This window comes from Syngnathus floridae, chromosome 14 (assembly GCF_059516105.1).
Source record: "Syngnathus floridae isolate MCC-2025c chromosome 14, RoL_Sflo_1.0, whole genome shotgun sequence".
In the NCBI taxonomy this organism is placed as follows: domain Eukaryota; kingdom Metazoa; phylum Chordata; class Actinopteri; order Syngnathiformes; family Syngnathidae; genus Syngnathus; species Syngnathus floridae.
Genome location: NC_142426.1, coordinates 5,984,387 through 6,003,609, shown reverse-complemented (window position 1 = coordinate 6,003,609; position 19,223 = coordinate 5,984,387). Strand labels below are relative to the sequence as shown.

At 44.0% G+C, this 19,223-nt stretch overlaps 2 protein-coding genes across 4 annotated transcripts in view; both read right to left on the bottom strand.

Moving 5' to 3' along the window:
• Positions 1-509: 509 nt before the first annotated feature.
• On the bottom strand, positions 510-13,478 carry LOC148387274 (kinesin-1 heavy chain). Of its 2 annotated transcripts, none has more exons than XM_088396900.1 (26): positions 13,075-13,478; positions 10,082-10,169; positions 9,947-10,020; positions 9,762-9,866; positions 9,640-9,688; positions 9,410-9,465; positions 9,256-9,343; positions 9,060-9,184; positions 8,611-8,715; positions 7,876-8,021; positions 7,639-7,787; positions 7,375-7,562; positions 6,796-6,864; positions 6,468-6,674; positions 6,127-6,270; positions 5,853-6,044; positions 5,661-5,778; positions 5,218-5,273; positions 5,030-5,139; positions 4,849-4,950; positions 4,603-4,663; positions 4,452-4,523; positions 4,227-4,331; positions 3,937-4,153; positions 3,542-3,683; positions 510-3,456 (listed from the first exon to the last, which is right to left on the bottom strand). In XM_088396900.1, the coding sequence occupies exons 1-26, from the start codon at positions 13,198-13,200 to the stop codon at positions 3,453-3,455; spliced, it is 2,898 nt and encodes a 965-aa protein (XP_088253026.1). In that variant the 5' UTR covers positions 13,201-13,478; the 3' UTR covers positions 510-3,452. The 2 variants fall into 2 exon arrangements, with proteins under 2 accessions (XP_088253026.1, XP_088253027.1); XM_088396901.1 differs by having other exon boundaries at positions 5,853-6,041.
• Positions 13,479-14,190: 712 nt separating this feature from the next.
• The window catches only part of pold3 (polymerase (DNA-directed), delta 3, accessory subunit), a 17,076-nt gene continuing 12,043 nt past the window's right edge, over positions 14,191-19,223 (bottom strand). Inside the window, exons 1-12 of one of the 2 annotated variants that reach the window (XM_088396907.1) lie at positions 17,043-17,199; positions 16,442-16,497; positions 16,262-16,361; positions 16,151-16,190; positions 15,931-16,063; positions 15,560-15,809; positions 15,379-15,451; positions 15,128-15,266; positions 14,879-14,985; positions 14,692-14,771; positions 14,534-14,618; positions 14,191-14,471 (exon numbers count right to left, since the gene is read on the bottom strand). In XM_088396907.1, coding sequence (XP_088253033.1) covers positions 14,287-14,471; positions 14,534-14,618; positions 14,692-14,771; positions 14,879-14,985; positions 15,128-15,266; positions 15,379-15,451; positions 15,560-15,809; positions 15,931-16,063; positions 16,151-16,190; positions 16,262-16,361; positions 16,442-16,497; positions 17,043-17,099 — 1,305 coding nt within the window. In that variant the 5' untranslated portion in view covers positions 17,100-17,199 and the 3' untranslated portion in view covers positions 14,191-14,286. Of the gene's footprint in view, positions 14,472-14,533; positions 14,619-14,691; positions 14,772-14,878; positions 14,986-15,127; positions 15,267-15,378; positions 15,452-15,559; positions 15,810-15,930; positions 16,064-16,150; positions 16,191-16,261; positions 16,362-16,441; positions 16,498-17,042; positions 17,200-19,223 lie in introns of those variants that run through there. The other variant, XM_088396908.1, reaches the window with a different exon arrangement.

Here is a 19,223-nt window from a genome sequence, read left to right as displayed (position 1 = left end):
AACTACAAAAACAATCGTCAACATCTACTTGAAGTTTATGAAAATATAACTGGTATTTAGTATAAAGCAGCAAGCCAAAGCCCAAAGATTAAAGGTACTTAAGGAAAAATATCTGCAGGCTTCATAATGGGTACTTTTACGAATAAATATAAAAATAAAACCACGAAGGTGAAGCACTGCCGTCCGCTTCATAGGGTGTTCTGGTTAAAAGAAGTACAAAACTGTATTTTAATATTCTAAACATAGATTTTAAATTAACACACTACCAAAAAACAGAAATATAAATAAGTACAGTATAAATAAAAAGGGAAATGAACTCAAATACATTTGTAAGCTTCAAATTAGAAAATCTAAACTGAAAATTTGACATTAACCAATTACTATAGAAAAGAGCAAAAAATACATTAAAATAAACAGAAAAATATAAAGACCTACATTTTAAATTTTACATTACCAAGAGAAAATAATCAAATGGGTAGAATTGTCCAGAGAAGCACGGAGACAAGAGCTGAATGTGTTGACTGATAATTATTTAATCACACATACATTTACATCATGCAGTCAATCCAAAAACAAACAAAAAAAAAACGCACACAAAAAAACGGTGAGCTCGTCTGCGTCCATGTCAGAACCTCAGCTTTGTGCCCCAGTTAGCCGGGAATGATCCAGTACCTTTTGTCCACGTATGGATTTACCCCCCATAACAACAACGACCCTTAAAAAATGAACCAACTATTACACAGTAATAAAAAAGTGGATTTTTTTTTTCAGTTTTATCTTTAATTTCAATTGAAGATGATTGGGAGCCACAGATTTTCTTTAATTCTAGTCATTCATTTACTTTTCAATCTAAGTTTCCATTTCATATCCAGTTTTTGGTGGGAGGTGAAAGACAGCAGAATCATTTGGAGGTTCATGCTCAATTACTTGCTTTATTACAGAGGGAGGGGGTGCGAGAGTCCAGCCTAAAGTGCGACTTGACTCCTAAATAGATGGAGTGCTTCCAAAGTCCATGTTAAAATATTTTCATCTTTAAATAAATGGATCATGTTTGTTTTTTTGTATGGTAAATGTTACATGAGGATGTGTGTGTTGTACAGTGTATCTTACAGTATATATTGCACTTGCACGCGGTGTTGGCGTCCTCATGCTGTGATTACAACACACTGAAGGAGTATTAGGGCCACACCCAAAAAAAACCCAAGTACAGGCAACAAGGAATATGAGCAAGGTACAGTGACACTTTGATATCTAATGGTATTTTTTCCAAGTCATTTTTCCGCATTTGGCCTATTTTAAGAAGTTATTTTTTGCCAAAGTCTCAGTTTTCCCCCCCAAAGAAAGGCCAAATTTAAGTTTTTTTCCATTTGTATTTTTATGCTACTCATGCTTTAGGATTTTTTTCAGTCGAATTTTCAATTTTAAGGGGGAAAGAAAAAAACAGGAAAAAAACCTTGATCATGAAAATTTATGAAAATAAAAAATCAAATTCATCCTCTAATTTCAATGATGTTTTTAAGAGAAAAATATTGAAAAAAATCTCAAAATAATTACTTCCTTGTGACTTATCAGCAGAACAATCCAACTTTTATTCTTGAAAAAACCTTCTGACATTTTTGGGGAAAACCCAATTTTTTTTCTAGCGATAACACTTTTGTCCCTCGGATAAAAAGACTACTCCCCAAAGAATGACTAATTTGGAGTACGTATCTCACTTTTAAATGAGAAAAAAACTTTTTCTTTCTTTTGAAAAAATACCTTTTCTCAAAATGGATTTTAAATAGCTCTTTATTCTCACAAATTTAAGCGCACGTGTTCATTTCTCATTTTCCTTTAAGCGTGATCTTAATAGTCCTCTGTAACAACGCACTGGGGATTCACTGCGTCAAGGGCGGGGGGTGAAACATAACCCCCAAAAACAACGTTAAGATTAAAAAAAAAAAATCCTACACCTTTTTATTGAATTAAATAAAGCATCGCAATGACTTGGTTTGGATGCTGCATTTTGCCGAGTGATGCGTGAGCAGCCGTCCCCGCAAGTGGACGATGGGACGCATCCAAAGCAGTCAAAGGAGCACAAAAGACGCACAAAATGGCCGCAGTGGCTATAAATAGTCATCAAGATGGGTAAAAACACACACGTAGCTTTACAGAGTTAGCCTAGCAGGCCTTAAAATGCCTGGACTGGATCATCGGCGTCCGTTTCTTTTCCTTTCCTTTGTGACGCGACGAGTATACGGCTTTAAGTTAACCACAAAAAACAATTGGCCTCCACAGGTGTCCAGTTAAATACATCTACAGTACACGCTTGCACATCTTGACTTCTTTTTTTTTTTTTTTTCCCTCCTCCATGTGAACAGCAAGTGAGTGGCGCGCTGACAAATTTGAATAATCTTTGTACAAGGGAAAAGACGCACAACAAAAAGAGTATGGAGGACATCGAGCCGCTAGCCGGATTTCATATACGCGGCGCGACAAAAGGAGGTGGACACTCAATTTCAATTCACTTCCTGGAGGGAGGTGAAAGATGAAAGAAATGTTGACGTTATGAAAGGAGCTGGGTGAGGCAGGGAGAAAAGGGTTAGGGTTAGAGAGAGAGTAGGTAGGGAGGAAAAAAGATGGGACTGAGGTATAAGGGAGCAAGGGAAAGAAGAGGAGAGGAAGGGTGGATAGTCTGACAGGAAAGAAGGGAGGAAGGAGGGAACATCGATAAGAGTGAAAGGAAGGATGAAAGGCAATAAAGTTGGTTTAAGCAGTGTAAAGTTGTCGGGAAGGAAAAGATGCTGCCAATGTACTGTCGTCTAATAAAAGCATTTTGAAATGTCCACCTCCCATTTGGCCCACCATGTATAAGTACAGTATCTATATATTGATGTCATCCTTAGAAATTATCGCGGAGAAACCGGTGTGCTGCTAACGTACGAAATGTACAGCGTTGTTGCTTTTCACCTACAAAGCTACGTCTGGCTGGCCGCGGGATCTCTCCTTTTTGTTTTCGCCTTTTATTATTTTAGTGTTACATTCAGCTTGTGGGCGCAGGGGGGGAGTCTGCAGGGCACAACTACTCACGCGACAACCACGTTGACAAACATGTGCCAAACAAAAAAAAAAAGAGAAAAGAAAAAGGAAAGCTACACATTCAAGTCACGTGCAGTTTTTGCTGGCCAAGGCTGCTGCGGCTGTTCGAGACTGGTTGTATTGGATATTGTTATTCAACATTTTTTTAGTAGCTTGCGTTGTAAATTCAATCTGTCGTCTGTTTGTTTTTGTGGTGACGGGTAAGCAAGCGGGTCGGAGCTGTACAGCCAGGAATATTTGTATATATTTTATAAATATTTATAATCCACACACTCACTCCTGGGCAGCTGGGAAGCTGTAATGGAATGACGGTGCCAGCAGGAGGTGCGAGGGGGGCGCGGAGGGTCGGCTGACCTTCGTCTTTCTTGCTTGCTTCAGCTAAAGAGAGACGATAGCAATGAATACGCGCAGACGGACAATAGCAGCATCAGTCACCAAATTTAAGAGGCATGGGTGGGCATACTTTCTGTCCGTCTTGGTGGGGACCGAGCCGCCGCCCCTGATGGATACCGTCTGGCTGTTCTGGTAGAAACCTCCCCCGCTGCGGTTGATGTTGGGGTGGGTGGGGGACGCCACTGGCTGCTGCCCGGGCCGGATAGGTTTAGCTGCGGTGGTGGGAGAATAGGATGAAGACCACAACAACAAAAACTATACTATTGTTATGCTTTCTGTTAGCAATTTGAGTAAATTGGTTTGTAATATATTTTTATAGGATGCAAACTTTAAGAGTTTGGGCCACTTCTGCTGACAAAGCTTATTTTTGATCTTATTAATATAGTGTCTTTGGACTTACTAACGTAAGTCTACACTTTGGAGGCGATGTTTGCGTTACACAAATTATTTTTCTGCCCCACTGACCGATCTGTGCCGAGTGTCCCCGCCTGGCCATGTTCTTGGCCCTGACGGCCTCCTTGATGCGATCCACCTCCTGCTGGTAGCGCTTGCGGTCGCGGGCGGCGTTCTCCTTGGCCTCCTTCAGTGCAGACTCCAGCGCCTTGACCCGCTCAGCTGTAGCACGAAGGCGCTTCTCCAGCTTCGGAAGCTCACAGCGAAGATCTGCGTTGTCGCGTACCAGCTAGCGGCAAAAAACAAATTTGGATGATGGCGCTAGAGCTAATGGCGGACGTGGCGTATTTCAGGCGTCCTACCTGTTTGTGAACCTTGGTGAGCTGCTCAAGATTGTTCTCAAGAAAGGATATTTTCTGCTTCTGGGCCGCGCTGCCCCCGGTGTCGTCCGAGTCCATCTCGGCACTCTGCACACAAACGGGAGAGAGCGTTGGCGTTACAATTAGCAATAGCATGTAAAGGTGGCATGAGTTGGCTACTATTTAGCCTACATCCAGATCCTGCTGGCATCCACATATTTGTCTCACCTTTTTCACGCGTGTGGCCAAGTCCTGGACAAAGAGCTTCCTCAGGTTGTGCAGAGTCTGTAGCTCCTTTGCCTTGAAGGAAAAGAAAACATAAGGCAAGATAGACAGACGCTTTTGAGAAAATTGAAACGGGCTCTGACTCCCAACTTACCACTGTCTCCTCCAGACCCTTTAGGTCCTGCCTGGCCTGCTCCCGCCTGTCCTGCATCACCCTGGATGGACATGCATAGTGGTCATGCTTTTCACATTTCTCCCTTTCTTTTGTTACGTTTGGTGCTTATATTGTTACGAATAAACAGCATTGTGCGGTCAAAATGCTCAAAGACAGCCAGTCTGAAAAACGAAGTCTTTGGTTGTCTTTTGTCAGTTTTACAGTCAACTGTGTGTGGGAACCTACGTGAGGTCGTGCAGCTTGCGGCTCTTGTCCTGATCGGTGGACTTGAGCTTTTCATGCTCCACTCGTAGCCTCTCCTGCTCCAGCATAATCTTCTGGTTCAGGCTGGAAAATATGACAGTACAAATAAGCGGCGCGTCTCTTCTCCTAGAGGAGCGTCGGAGATGGCGCGGTGCTGTCTTACTCCTGCAGCTCGGTGATGAGCTTTTCCTTGCTGTCCAGTTCGTCCCTCAGGCTGCTGATCTGTTTCTGGTGAGCCTCGCGGTGAGAGTGGATCTGCTTCTCCACTGCTTCCTGTGATGCAACAAATGCTACTTTTTGGGACGGTAATTGGAGAGAAGGCAGGTGATTGGCAAGAGCCGAGTCACGCACTTTGACTTCGTTGGCGGTCTGGATCTCGTTCTCCTTTTCCATGGCGTGGACTTTCTCTGCAAAGCACAAAGGCAGACGTGTCACCATGACAAGAAAACCGCAGGGTTGGCATTTCCTCGACATCCGACTGACATTTGCGATTACTTTTAAATAATTGGTGATGTATGACGAGTTGAAGTTTGGTCTATTTTTGCCTTTCTGTAGACTTGACTATCTTATACTGAGATCCAGCAAAATTGCTGAATGGCTCTCAAGAAAACGTTAGAATGCTATCTAAGTGCGACAAGATCTTGTCACAGACACGGAACCACAACATACGCAACAACATTTGTTAAAACAACCTGAGAAAGAGAAAACTTCCATTCATTGCAAGTAATTTTAAGGAAAAGTAATTTTTGACGCTTTTTTTTTTTAGTCTAGTGTTAAGAGGATCGGAATTGCACCCTGTGCGCTGAGTTTGACCAGTTCCTCGTTGAGCGAGTCTACGTTCTCCTCCAGCTGCCTCTTCTTGTGCTCCACATTCTGCAGGTACTCTGTCAGGGACTTGATCTTGGCCTCGTGCTTCAAAATGAGAGAAAGACCGCTCGTTATTTCACGGTGCTCCGTTGCCTCTCCGGGTTGGTGGCGGCGCTCACCTGAGAGATGCGCAGCTGACAAGCGGCCAGCTCTTTCTCGTTCTCGTCGATCTTCTTGTTGCTCTCCGACTGGGTGCCCTCCAGCTGCTTGCAGCGCTTCACCATGCTCTTCACTTCCGACTTCATCTTGCTGATGTACAGACGGGCCACCGTGAATTCCTCGTCGATGAGGCCGCTGCCACCCTCGTGCTGCTACAGACATGGGGAAAACGATGAGAAGGGCGGGTGGCAAGAACCGCAAAGACGGACAGGACAGGCTTCACTTTTGCTTCACCTTAATGTCATTGCTGCCCACGGCGATGCCGATTTCAGCCAAATCTTTGAGAAGTGACGACATCATCTCCGTCACCCTCTTCTTCTGGTGGTTAGACATCTCCTTCACCTTCTGGAGCTCGGAGTCCAAAGATGACAGGATGGACTGCAGAGAAGAAGACTTTAGTAACAACTCCACGGCTCCTCCGTTAAAGGAGACACAAATGGCTAAAATTTCACTTTTAAAAATATTTGCGCATCTGTGGAATGCTCAGCGCAGCCATTAAATGTGAAATTTCACAACCACGTGATTTGCTTCTTCATGAAAATGTGCCTACAATCAAGTTTTCAGGTATCCCTCACCGATTTCTGGTTGAGCTCCTCGCTGATAACCTCAAACTCTTTGGTCTTGTCCTCCACCTCCTGGCTCTTCTGGTCGTAGTTGACAGCTAGCTCCTCCAAAGCCTGCAGCACCTCCTTCACCTCCTCCTTGGAGGCCTCATTTTCAGCCTGCAGGCGGTTGAGCTCGGCTTGCAGGTTCTCGTGGTCGCGACGTGATGATACCAGCAGCTACCCGGAGAAAAAGTTGAATTTCAAAAAAGTACACACGCTGAGAGACAGCGAGCAAGAGAAAAAAAAAAACCCCAACAACACACTGCTTGGATATTTGTTTGTGGACTACAGGGCTCACCTCCTCCTGGTCCAGCATCTGCTGCTTGAGCTTCTCGGCCAGCTGACTCTGCTGGTTGATCTCTTCATCCTGCAGAGATGCAGGCGTGCAGGCACATTAGCATTCGCAGCGCGGCATCGGCATTGCACTGCGGCCAAGGTGAGAGACAGCTGAGAAATTTGTATTTTCATTGATTACAACAATAGAGGGTGCCGCCCCACCATTGAAGGTGATCACTACATTCCTTTCCATGCAAATGAAAATATTACAGTTAGAGCACTTTTTTTTAGGTGAAAATTAAATTATGTAAGGTTAAAGATGTGTGGTTTTGTTTTGTATTTCCAGTCTGGCATCACACAAATCTTTTGCCCTTAACTCTCGTTAACAATAGACACAAGGTGGGGTGCCCCAAGCCGTGACCCGCTGGCTTGATATCTACAAACACAGCATGTAATGAAGTGCAATAGTCATCTGGTAAAATAATTGCACACTCTCAAGCTTGATTTGAAGAAATAGGTACAAAGTGAAAGTTTCAAGGTCAAATTATCACAAAAAACAACAATACAGTTAAGAGACTTGAAGGTTTTTTTTTTTTTTTACCTTGTCGTCCAGCTGCTTATAGAGCTTGGACAGCTCGGCCTCGCACTTGTCCTTCTCCACGTCGGTGAGGCGCACGCCGGGCACGTTGGGCGTGGACGCCGGCTTGTCGTTGAGGATGTTGTCGAGGGCCAAAACCTCGGCGTTGGCCTTCTCCTTGTCGAACTGCTCCTCCACTGGCACGCTCTCTCCTGGGACAAGGAAAAGTTGGCGTGAATACACAGATCTGCGCTCGAACCGACGAGAAAATAACTCCGTTCAACTCACCGTTCCTCCAGCGATTGAGCTCGTTCTCTAGCCAGGTGACCGTGTTCCTCAAGGTCTTGTTCTTCTCCTTCTCCCGCTCGTACTTCTGCTTCCACTGTTCCGCTGTCAGCTCAACGTTCACTGTCACCGTGTTCTTGATGGTCTTTGCTCTGTGAAGAAGAAACGGACAAAAGCCGTTTGAGGTTACAAAGCAGCCATTTGAAAGCAAATTTCTACTTTTATTTTGTTCTTGCTTACCTTTGTCCGAACATGAGGGTTGATTTGGTTTCACACTCGTTGTAGGAGGAAGGTGAGCAGCAGATGACGATTGTGGTGCGACAGTTGCCGCCCAGCGAGTCTTGAAGGATACGCGTCATCTTGCTGTCTCGGTAAGGTATGTAGGCCTTGGTGAAAACACACATTAGTTTAGGTTTTTTTTATGCATTACAAGTAAACTGGTGACCTTCTGCTTGTATTCGTTTGACAAACAGTTTTTATCCATCGTCATATAACATTTGGAGGTTTGGTGAAAACCACTGCAGAGTAGTGACTTCAATGCTTCGTATTGTGTGTACACGTTCCATGTCAGAACAAAAGAGGCAGCATCTTAAATGCATTTTTTTTTTTTTTTTTTAATGCTAACGTGTTGTCAGGGGGCAGTGGATCTTTGCACTCTGCCAATTATTTCATATTTGCTTATGCAGCAGGACGGCTGCGGACGGGTCAGGGAGAGGTGAAGGACAGCAGAGTCCCGACTCCACACTGCCAAGGTGGACAAAAGCAAAGCCGAGGGTGGCATTTTCATTTGGCTCATGCGTGTCGACATGTTCTAATTTACTGCTTTCACTCTTTTTGTGGTTGTCTCGTTGTTATATCTCAAGGACTTTGTTCGAGCTCCCGCTGTTGTGAAATGCGCGACATTGCATTGTGTTGTATTGGCTAATAAAAATGTGGTGGCATCGTTTCGAATGGTAATGAAATCACAGTACTTACCGTCCCTTCAGCCAGAGCGGAGATGACGTTCCCGAGAGACGACAGCGACTTATTGATGTTCTTTGCTTCATCCAGCACGGCTCCCTCCGCTCCCGTTTTGCTGACCTGATGTGAGATTAGCATGAGGAAAATTTGCTGATATCGGCAGTAGCCAAATTTCCATGTGCTGGCCAGCCAGCATACGGAAAAAAATATTGTCATCTTGGCAATGCAATAATTGACATGCAATAATTGTTTAATCGGAATTGGAGCAGTCCAGCCAGAGATAGACCAAACTGTGAATCTCCATTCAAATAGTTGAACATTATCTGGGGTCATTACAATTAATTAGCTTGCTTATTTTGCTGCATGAAAAAAAGCAACCAGCAACCTTCAGCAACCCTATCGCACATGTCGTGCAGCCCTAAAGGGGAGTCAGTCCAGGCTCAGTTCCGCAAGCACCTGCGCACCTTTTCGCTACCGGCCAGATCCACCAGGTAGAGTTTCCCGCTCAGCTTCTGCTCAGTCTGGGTGTTCTCCTGCTTGACGTTGATCAGGAAGATGCTGTGACTCCTGGAGCTGTGCTCGTTCATGTCTAAGGAGCAGAAACGTTTGGCTCAGCGCCTCAGCACCTCAACGGGCGGGCCGAGGATGGGTTTGTCTTACTTGTGACTGCTACGTGTCTGTTGGATTTGCCTTCATCGATCGTGTCCATGACCTCATCCGGACTGCAGACAAAGCGCTCGGTGCAGCCCTGCGGACACAAGTTGTTTGGTCGCAGACTCGGGCCGACTTTAGAAACTTGGGTGCTGTGTTTTACCTTCACATAGGGTACTCGGTTTTTGTCTTCATGCACTGACAAATTGGTCTTTGACACTGGGAACAAAAAAGAGTAACTCAAAAACATATACAAAAAATGTGCACGACTAAATGAGCTTTGTCATTTAATTTTTCTAAGTTGCAAACATCCAACTGTGCCCTCTGTTTTATGTGTGAGCGTCGCTTTGCAACCGTATGAAAAAAAAAATTAAGAAAATCTGTCCCACTTACCATCCAACAGGTCCCGGATCTTATCTAAGTAAATTTCAAAATAGGAAACCTGCAAAGAGACGAATTTGATGAACGTTGAGCTGATTTGCGCCTGCATCCGAGCAGCTCGTCTGCCGACTTACTTTGATATGAAACTCCAGGTTCTCGTCCATGGAGTAGATGTAGTTGAAGATGTCCTGCACTATCCTGGGGATGATGCCCATGGCGTCTGTGTCGTGGAGGTTCCCCTGAGGAATCAGAGACACCGCAAGGTCATTTCAGAAAAAAACCCAGCTCCGTTTATTTACACATTTGTCTTTGCACGCACCTCCATGGTGTGCGTTTTCCCAGAGGACGTCTGGCCGTAGGCAAAAATGGTCCCGTTGTATCCCTCAAGAACATCTACGAGACGACACGAGAAGCGTCTTATTTTGATCTACTTTTTGGATGATTAGCACCTTACCTTTGACAATCTTCTGAGCGCAGGCATTGTACACTTGCTCCTGTGTCGTGCTGGACTGAAAGACTCGGTCAAACATGTACGGTTTACTCTGGAAGACAAATAGGAGGGAATGAGAACTGCCTTCAAGTGCAAAGTGCATCGAAAAATAAAATGTATTATCTGTGAAGACCTGCACGCAGCGAGAAAATAGACCACAACTGCCAAGCAAGATTAGTTTTCGGGCTTTTAGAATTGAAAGTGACTTTGCTTTCGCCCGCCACACATTCTGGTTGAACTGTTTTCTGTCTTTTGAGCTCCTCATCTGCCAGTTGATGTTGGAATCGGCAACTTAGGTAAAAAGCATTTGGATGCGGTCTTCCAACCACAATCAAGAGCATGATAATCATAAGGGGTAAACGTAATTTCCAATCAACAAGGCAGAAGCAGAACATCTCTGGAGGTTTAAACTCCACGTTGAGTCATTAAGTCCACTCATCTGGGTGGAGTTCCAACTGACATCATGCTCAAAGAAAATCCGGTCTGCGTGTACAGCATGATGTGAAGAGTGGATGAGCATATGAAACAAATGGTAGTATGTAGTGTCATCCATCCATATGTAAATCACTGGCCTATGATCATGGAATGTCAGCGCTGAGTGCAGAAACCAAATTGGACTGATGCACATTACATAAGCCATTAGCCTTTGCGTTATTCCCGCGTGGCCGTGAAACATCAGTACAATGATTTGAAATCTTGTTCCAAGAATTGCTTTAGACGTGACCGAGTCGGAGAAAAACATTGTCACCACGTCTCAAATAATCTCAGGTAAACAGCCGCTCGCATGTCAAGCGCCGTTTGTCATCTTAACGGGCTGATCATTTACTTGCTTGCACGTAAACCCGACGGCTGCCAGCGCGCCGGGCCGCTATCTGCCAGGGCAGACGTCGGAGGTAAACAAGAGTGCAAAAGCCGTTTTGTCAACTCCTCATTGTCGACGAGACCATTGGCTTTATCATCTACATTTGGGATTATGTGCTCAACATGAAAATATAATTACAGTGACAAGGAGGAGGCGGAGGCTTGTGCGAAAGGATTTCCTGATGGCTTTGCTGGTGATAGTGTTCACGTTGCACAATGGGAAGAAATCTCACTGGACTTTGTTGCTAGGCAGAACACAACACGATAGCTCAGCTCTTCACAATAGTCTCACCTGCACGCCGCACCCACCCAAATAATTTCCCACTTTCTTTCCTTACTGGCGCAGATTGCTGGCCTGCTATTAGTCAGATGGCTCAAGTCGTCCATCTTTGCGTTTCTCTCCAAATTACATTTTCATTCTAGTGAGGCTTTCATTTCATTACCGTAATTTCAAAGTATTCAAATGGAAGGCGGGCAATTGACAAGAACCAAAGTCCACAAGAGCGGCAGCCAAGGCACTGAATGCTTAGCCACCATTTTATAGGCTGAGCAAATGCCAAACATTGAGATTGAAACACAATGTAGGAAGCTTGATGGAAAAGCTGAATGAGCGTGCTGCAGTAGACTTTAGCGGTCGTCATCCAGCCTTCCAGTGTGGCAAGCGCACAGAGACAACACTTAAAGCAGCAATGGAGGCCAGGCCAGAAGTCTAATCCAAGAGATACAGCATCAAAGGCTGAAATTTGCTATTGTGAGAAGTTAGTATTCCTTTTTTCTTTTCTTTTTTAATACCCACAGTACGCAAAGTATCGCTGAGTGAACAATGCAATAAAATGGCTAATAGGAAAGCAGCTAATGGCATTTTTTTCATACACCAGCGTCCTTTCATTTCTGATATCAAATCATCTGTCCACCATTTATTTGTAAGGGTGATGTAAAATGAGTGTAAGAAGCTGTTATGAAGTTTGGGGGTGTCATGAGAGATAATCAGGTATGCCGTGGGAATTTATCCAATTTTACTTTACTGTTCTATTAAAACTAAAATAGCCTGAAAAGAACTTTTCAGAAAGACTGAAAGCTGTTCAAGATCTATGCGCGCCCCACCAAGGAAATTTGTGAGTAAATTGAAAACCCCATCGGTACTTGACGAGATACTTTTTGTGACATTTGTGTTAGGTGATACGATTACTGTCACGTGACTGGGGAGGGTTCATGTTTATCATTAGCAGCCTTTTGTTGATTCCACAATATTGTAAGCTATAAGCCTGAAAAGTGCCACAAATCATGGAATTAGCATATTTCACTTGGACTGTTTTCAAGAGTGACTAATGTCTCCTGAAAAGAATGGCAGAACCCGCCAAAGGTGCGTTCGATTTGCAGGTATCGATAGGATTCAGCGTCACGTGACAGATGACCTGCGTTAAAAAGGAGACAATTCCACAGACGTCATTGAACATTTTAGATCACTATTATCGCATGTTCTTCTTTCATTTAAACATAAATACAAACAATACATTCATTTCACCAAGCGGTTGTTGAGTGAAGTAACTGGAGCAGCTAAATGCTATTTATGCTTTTCATTAAATATCTGTTAAGGTCGGTCAAGCTTAGCCCAAAGGCCGGCTAGTAGACAACTGTTGGCCACTATTAAATCAGAGATCGGCCCCTAGCCACTCCAAATGGCTTAGCAATTAGCATTAGCCCCGTTTTGTAATGTTTACTGTGCGTAAGTAAGTGTTCTTATTGTACTGTGCGCTAACGCGGCTAATGTGGCTAACTGGCACGGTGTTGGGAGGCTTTGTTGATTGACAGCTGGCTAGCCGGGGCTGGGGCTAACAAGACAAACAGGCTGTCATTTAGGGTGACGCCATACCCAAAATATGGACTGGATACCAGATTGTAAATGTCGAATCCCGGTGACAGCTCACCGGGCGCCGGTTGCCTCTTCCTGGGCGACTCAAGGCTTCGAGCTAACAAGCTAAGGGCGCTAACTTCCCGTAACGTTACAAGACAATTAAAATGGCGTATCGGACTTGAGCCCGGGGGCCTCAGTTAATAGCGACAACAAACACCGCCTCGGTTGGCGTTGGACTCACCGAGATAATAACGGTGTCTTCCCCTTGGAACTTGGGAATGTATCGGTCTCCTCTGGTCACCTCGGAGCTGTTGAGAGGCCTAAAACGGCACATCACTTTGATGGTGCACTCCGCCGGGTCGGCCATCTTCCACCACCGCGGTGCTAGCCTTGAAACGTCGGCGGGGATCGAAGGCTCAGATTCAGCAGAAATTATTTGAAAAGACTCTGTCCTGGGGGGAAGGCGAGGCGGAGCGAGCCCCCGCTCCTCGGTTCAGTCAGAAAAGGGTGATAACGCGTCGGGGCCTTGGAGACAAGCGGGCTTGTTTTCGCTCTCATTCAGTCCCCCCCGACTGTTAGGAAGCCATGACACCGGTGGATGAGTCCTGGCTGCTGGCTGCTGCTGCCTGGCCACCACCTCGTCCCCGCCCCCGCCCCGCCCGGATGGATTGCCATGACGTCATTCCTCCTGAATGATGACATAAATTACATTGAAAAATGGTCACTCCGTTAAAAGAAATACAGTAAAGTATAAAATATGAATTTGGCTCTTGTATTAAGTTTTAAAAAATTACATTGTACAGAAAATCCAAACAATAATGAAACTAATTTAAAAAATACAGTAACATTAGGTTGAAGTATAATAAAGTACATACAAGAAATATGACCAAACTAAAATAATTCTATATAAAATTAGGCCTCGTTTGTAAAAGCAGAAAGAAAGATTATTATGAAAGTGAGCGAGCAACTGAACATAGGTTCATTTTGAAAATGTTTCAAGCAGCAAAGTGAAATAGCAGGAGTACTGGTGCTATTGTTAGGAGCAGAAGAGCAACTTTTCCATGTGCTGTGACTCAGTTGTTTGAGGAGCCACAGCCAAAAAATTCAGCAGGCGACAGAGCGAACGAGGGAGGACTCTATGGATTCTTTTTTTTCGCACCACTCCCTAAGAGATCATTTTCCTTTTGGGAAAGACCAGTTCTACCAGACTCGTTTGTGATCTGGCCTCAAGGGTGTGTCAAAAGCTGCTCCATGTGTGTCAGCTCTCAATCTGCAAATACTGCACAGCCATTCTCATCAATGCAAGCTGTAAATCAGATTTTGCATCACGGTAAAATGAAATCTGACCATCAACACAAACATTTTTATTGAGTGTTTATTGAGTTTCATCACTTCTGTATGATAGCACCAGAATTTTCTGAACATTGTGTAGGTGTGTGTTTGTGTGTGTCCATCACTTCTTTTGGAAAAATCCCATAATAGAAGCTTGTTTGGTGGCTTTGTTCTCCGTGCTTTTCTTCTGACTTTTCTTCTCTTTGCTCGTCGAGGTTTTGGCTTTGGCCTGTATTTTAGTCTCCGCTTGCTTGACGGCGCTGTCGTCTTCCGAGTACGACTCGCTCTCGTAGGCTTTCTCCGTCACTGCAACCGGACAAGAATCAGAACCGCAAACGAGGGAAAGTTGACATTTGTAATTTGCTTACCGATGCAGCCTTCTTCGTCCACAAAGGTTCGAGACTTAAGGACACGTCTGCGCTTGCGTATTTTTGTCGTCTCGCAGAGTCCCGGCTGTAATGAAAAAAACGTTCCTTCTTTATCAGAATGATTACAAGTGAGGCATGAAAGTGGTCATCGCAATTACATGTGAAGCAGGTTCTTTAGCGGGCACGTCCAGCGGCGCCATTTCTCTAACAGCTGTTCGTGGCGGTGAATCTGGAATAACTGCAGACAATTCTCATTTTAACTGCAATATTTATTGAATTTTTCAGAATTGCTAGATTTTGTCAGGGCAGGCAGTGCACCAGTTTCTACAGTAAGAGGCTTTTTACCGTCTTCGTCTTCACTGCTGTCGGGCACAGGCTTCTTGATCCGGCGCCGCTTCTTCGTCTCCATTTTCTCCTCCTCACTGTCAGAACTTTGCAGGCGTTTGGTTTTGCTTCAGGAAAACAAGGGGGAAAAATTTCAATATGCTGAAAGAATAAAAGAATAAATGCCATTGGCAGTGAACGCAATCCAGCAACATTTTTACACCGGATCTCATGTAGAGGGTGTACCTAATGAATTGTCCTGTCACAAACCTTCTTGAATCTTTCTTGTTGTGCTTTGGCGGTTCTGTTGTGACCTTTTGTTCTGGCTCTTTTTTCAGCTGTTGCAGTTCTGCCGATGAAGACTCCACTGTCTCTTCTTCCTCCTTCTTCACAGGTTTCTCTTGGGTCTCTGAAATCAAGAGCATTTACTTTGCCTTTTACAAATATTTCACAACAGTTTAGGCGACAGATTCTGCTAAATTTGAGCTTCTTTGTTCAAAGAGAATTCATGATTCACTTACTCGTGCTTTGATTTCCAAAGAAGTTCAGCGCGTGATTGGACTTTGTCAATGCTTTACCTTTGAAGACATTCACCTAGAAAAAGAAAACACATTTAACAAATTTCCCATTTTCTTTCAAATTGCTTTACATTTGCATGCAGATTCCATCCCACATGCTACATCGCACAAAAAGAGGACAAACCTCAGCCGCAGCTTCCCGAGGCTCAGACTTCACCTCTTTGCCGCCGTTTTGGCTCTCAGCCGCTGCAGCCTTGACAGCGAACATTCCCATGATGCCCTTGGCCGGCTTGGCTTTTGAAGACGCAACGTCGCTGTTAGCGGTGGGCTTCTTGCCCTGTTGGGGCTCTGGAACAGGAGTGGGCGGAGCTTGCCGCGTTTTTCCTTCGACCGAGGACACGGGAACAGCGTCGGAGCATCGGATGGCGCTATGCCTGTGAACAAGCAGAATGCAAACTCTCACATCACACATGCAGGTGAAAACCAGGAACTAGGGACATGTGCACATAGTTTTAAAGTTAAAAGGGTAAAAATCATCACGTGAGCCCAACGTACTTGCCGCAGCTGGACAGGTTGTCTTTGACAGCATCGTAATCGACAGCGTAGAGCGGCCCGCTGTCCCTCAGCAGCGCTTTCTGGACACTGTAAACATGCTCGCTCACGATCAAACTCATCTTGGACTTGAAGTCTGCAAAAACAAAAAAACAAACAAAAAAAAGCAACAAATGCACATTTTCATCTGCAAGACTCTTGAAATGTGGGTGAAATGACACACCTTCCAGCTGTTCCTCGCGCACCACGGACACCTTGTGACTCTGGTAAAGAGGAAATACTTGAATAAATGATCAGAAATAGTACAAGTAGGAGATGAGTTGTTTTTGCGCACCGCGTGACCATTGTCTACAAACTTTCCCGACACCAAGTACGTTGCATGGAGCTGAGCCGAGCTCTCCTTCCTTTTGTGGTCCAAGTAGTGGTAGAGCATTCTGGGCAAAGGAAAATAAAATATAAGTAAATATTGCATTTTTGTTTCTATTAAGTTAAAGAAGGGGTGGAGGGGGCTCACTGTTTAGCTGTGTTGACGTGCACTCCAAGAGCAAGACTCAGCCATTTATATGTAACCTGTTCAAAGTTAGACAAACAACTGTTATTAAACAATAACCAACATGGAAATATTAAGAGTATTATTGACGTCAAGAAAACATTCAAAACTAAAACTTTATACATTTTGAGCCTGGTTTGTTCAATTAGAAGTTCTAGTTTGCAAACCAGCGCGTACAATCAACCCCGAAGGAGTCTAAAACAGAATTTCAAACACTGTGACGTTGAATATCGGGCCATATGTGACATTAAAACGATATTCTGCGGAGCTGTACTTTCAATGGACGCATTTGGCAGTTGATTCCCATTTAATGTCTTTTTCCATAGTTTCAGCGCCTTTTCTGAACTGAAACGGACGCCGAATTAATCTAAATTGCCTGTTAACCAATATGTAGTTAAACATGGGGATTTTGTTGTTACAATAACGCCATTCTATCGACATTAGCTTTCATATGGCAGTTATGTCAATGGACATTCAGCACTGGCAGCTACGCCGACGCTAACGTGGTTGAAACGATGCAACGATGCTAACTGGGAACGTGAAAGTTACACAAAATCAATCTTACGATTTTGTCCTGGTCGTTGACATACTCGTCGATGTTATCTAAATAAAGCTCATCCATTTTACGGCTCGTTTTCAAAGCGTGCAACTGCGCGGGAAGGTGCTTTATTTACTTCCTGTAGAGCAGATCACGTGAGCACGCATGCGCTTTTCTGACTTCCGCTGCATGGCTCTCACCTCGCAACACAGCATGCAATAATGTCCTATAAAAATAATAATCCTAGTTTATATGGAGCAAACATGCCAAAAATGATAATATAAGCAAACAAGAATAAGAAAACATCTGGAAAAATGATAAAAAAGTGCTATAAACAGTACAGCTGGTATCTTGTAATAATTAATAAAACAGTAGACTGCAAAACATTTTTTTGTCATATTCATCTATTAGATTACTAACCAGACCGTATTATGATATCAATGCCCAGTTCTTTAAAAACTCCACAGTAGTAAAACAAACATTTAAAAACAAAACAAATAAAAAAACAAAAGCCAATAAAGTTGTTGTTTTGTTTACAATCTAACATTAACTAAGGCGTCAAACGATCCTTTCCCAGGATTGCTTAATTTGCTGAAAATGTCCACTCTGCAAATGAAGCTAATACATCGGGCTAGTAAAAAAAAAAGATGATAAATTGCCATTGTTTCCCTGATTTTAAAAGCTTACCGAGCAGCTGCTGGCATCATTTACAAGATCAACTCTGCTTGTTCATCATTTTCTGCATGTGTCTCACGCACGAGCGTTTAACAAGAAGCTAAACATTTTCTGGGCCATTTACTCTTTCTAAGCTGCTGCATCAAAAAAAAAATGTCATAAAAGTTTTCTCTCATCAGCAGAACGATTGAAACCAGCTAAAGTGAGAAAGTACACCTTTTAAAAGTTTCAGTAATTTCCTCTGGAACTTTGCAGCCCTTTGTAATGTTCCTAGGATGGAATTCTCCACCACCTCATGCCCCCCAGACAAGTCATTTTGTCACAATTTTTTAATCTCACCATCAGCTTACCATGGAATTACTGTGAGACAATTTACTCCTTTTTTCATTTAATGGAGGTTTTGCAGGAGCTAATTTCATTCGGCGTTGTTGTAAAGTGCATACGCCAGCAATTACTTCCGCGTCATCGCAGTCAGCCGAGCAAAAAAACACGACGGCGGCAAATTAACAAGGCGCGTGGACCTTGAAATGATTCCGTTGGAAAAAAAGGAGCAAGCGGGAGGACTTGGAGGGGGTTTATTGCAATTTCCACGGCTGCTTGTTAACGTTCATGACTTATTCACTCGGAATGGGCGCTGCACTTTTTCAAGAGTATTATTGGAAGCGAGGAGGAATATGGCACAGAAGAAAGATGATTTGACTGTGTGGGACAGGAAATGAGAAGCTGTTGTAATAAAGTCCAGAGAATCCAGAAACCCAAGACGATTATCGGCGGTTATTAATGACACGTTAGTGTTGTAATTTAACGACCCGCCCGCGCATGTTTATTCATCATCAATTGCAATTTTTTTTCTAATAAATGGTCAACCCCCGCTTTTTTTCTCATCAGATGAGATATCTGCCCCCATTGGCCAATTTTGAGAAAAGAAAGAAAGATATTGCAATATTAACACTATTTGGACGTTACAAACATGAGGGGCTAAAAAACCTATTCAGGTATACAAATGAGCGACAGTAGCTATCTGGTTATGGTGTGGGTCGAAGTGACCCATTTAAAACACTCAAAACTCAATCTTAAATATTTGTCGAGCTTGATCCTTGCGGTCGGATTAACCCGAAAACATAAAGTGAAGTCTCCAGAGCGCGGCCACTTGATGGGATCCGCGGGTGGAAAAAGTATCCGTGTCTCCCAGGCCCCCATTACTTGATCTTTTCACAGCAAAATGGATTTTAACTTGAAACCAATCGGGGGGGACCTCATTGATCGCTTCCAAGCTGACTTGGGCTCTTGCAACAGCTTTTTGGTGTCATTTGCGGCCCGAGCAATAACACTCACTCAGCTCTCCGGAGCGCCAACAAATCAATACGGAGGAGCAGTAATAAGCCGCAACCGTACAATCGCAATTATGACCTTTTTCACGACAGGGGTGTGAAAGAAAAAGAGCTCCACGTTTTGGGCTTTAATTCAAGTCGAGCGATGGAACGGACAATTTGTTCCAGTTGGAGCTCGCGGCCAAACCACGCACGTGGTTAT

Coding starts and splice junctions, on each gene's coding strand:
- LOC148387274 (XM_088396900.1), bottom strand. CDS start 13,200: ATGGCCGACCCGGCGGAGTGCACCATCAAAGTGATGTGCCGTTTTAGG. Junction 7,563..7,638: donor GCTCAATCGCTGGAGGAACG/GTGAGTTGAACG, acceptor TCCTTGTCCCAG/GAGAGAGCGTGCCAGTGGAG. Junction 4,524..4,602: donor AGGGTCTGGAGGAGACAGTG/GTAAGTTGGGAG, acceptor TTTTCCTTCAAG/GCAAAGGAGCTACAGACTCT.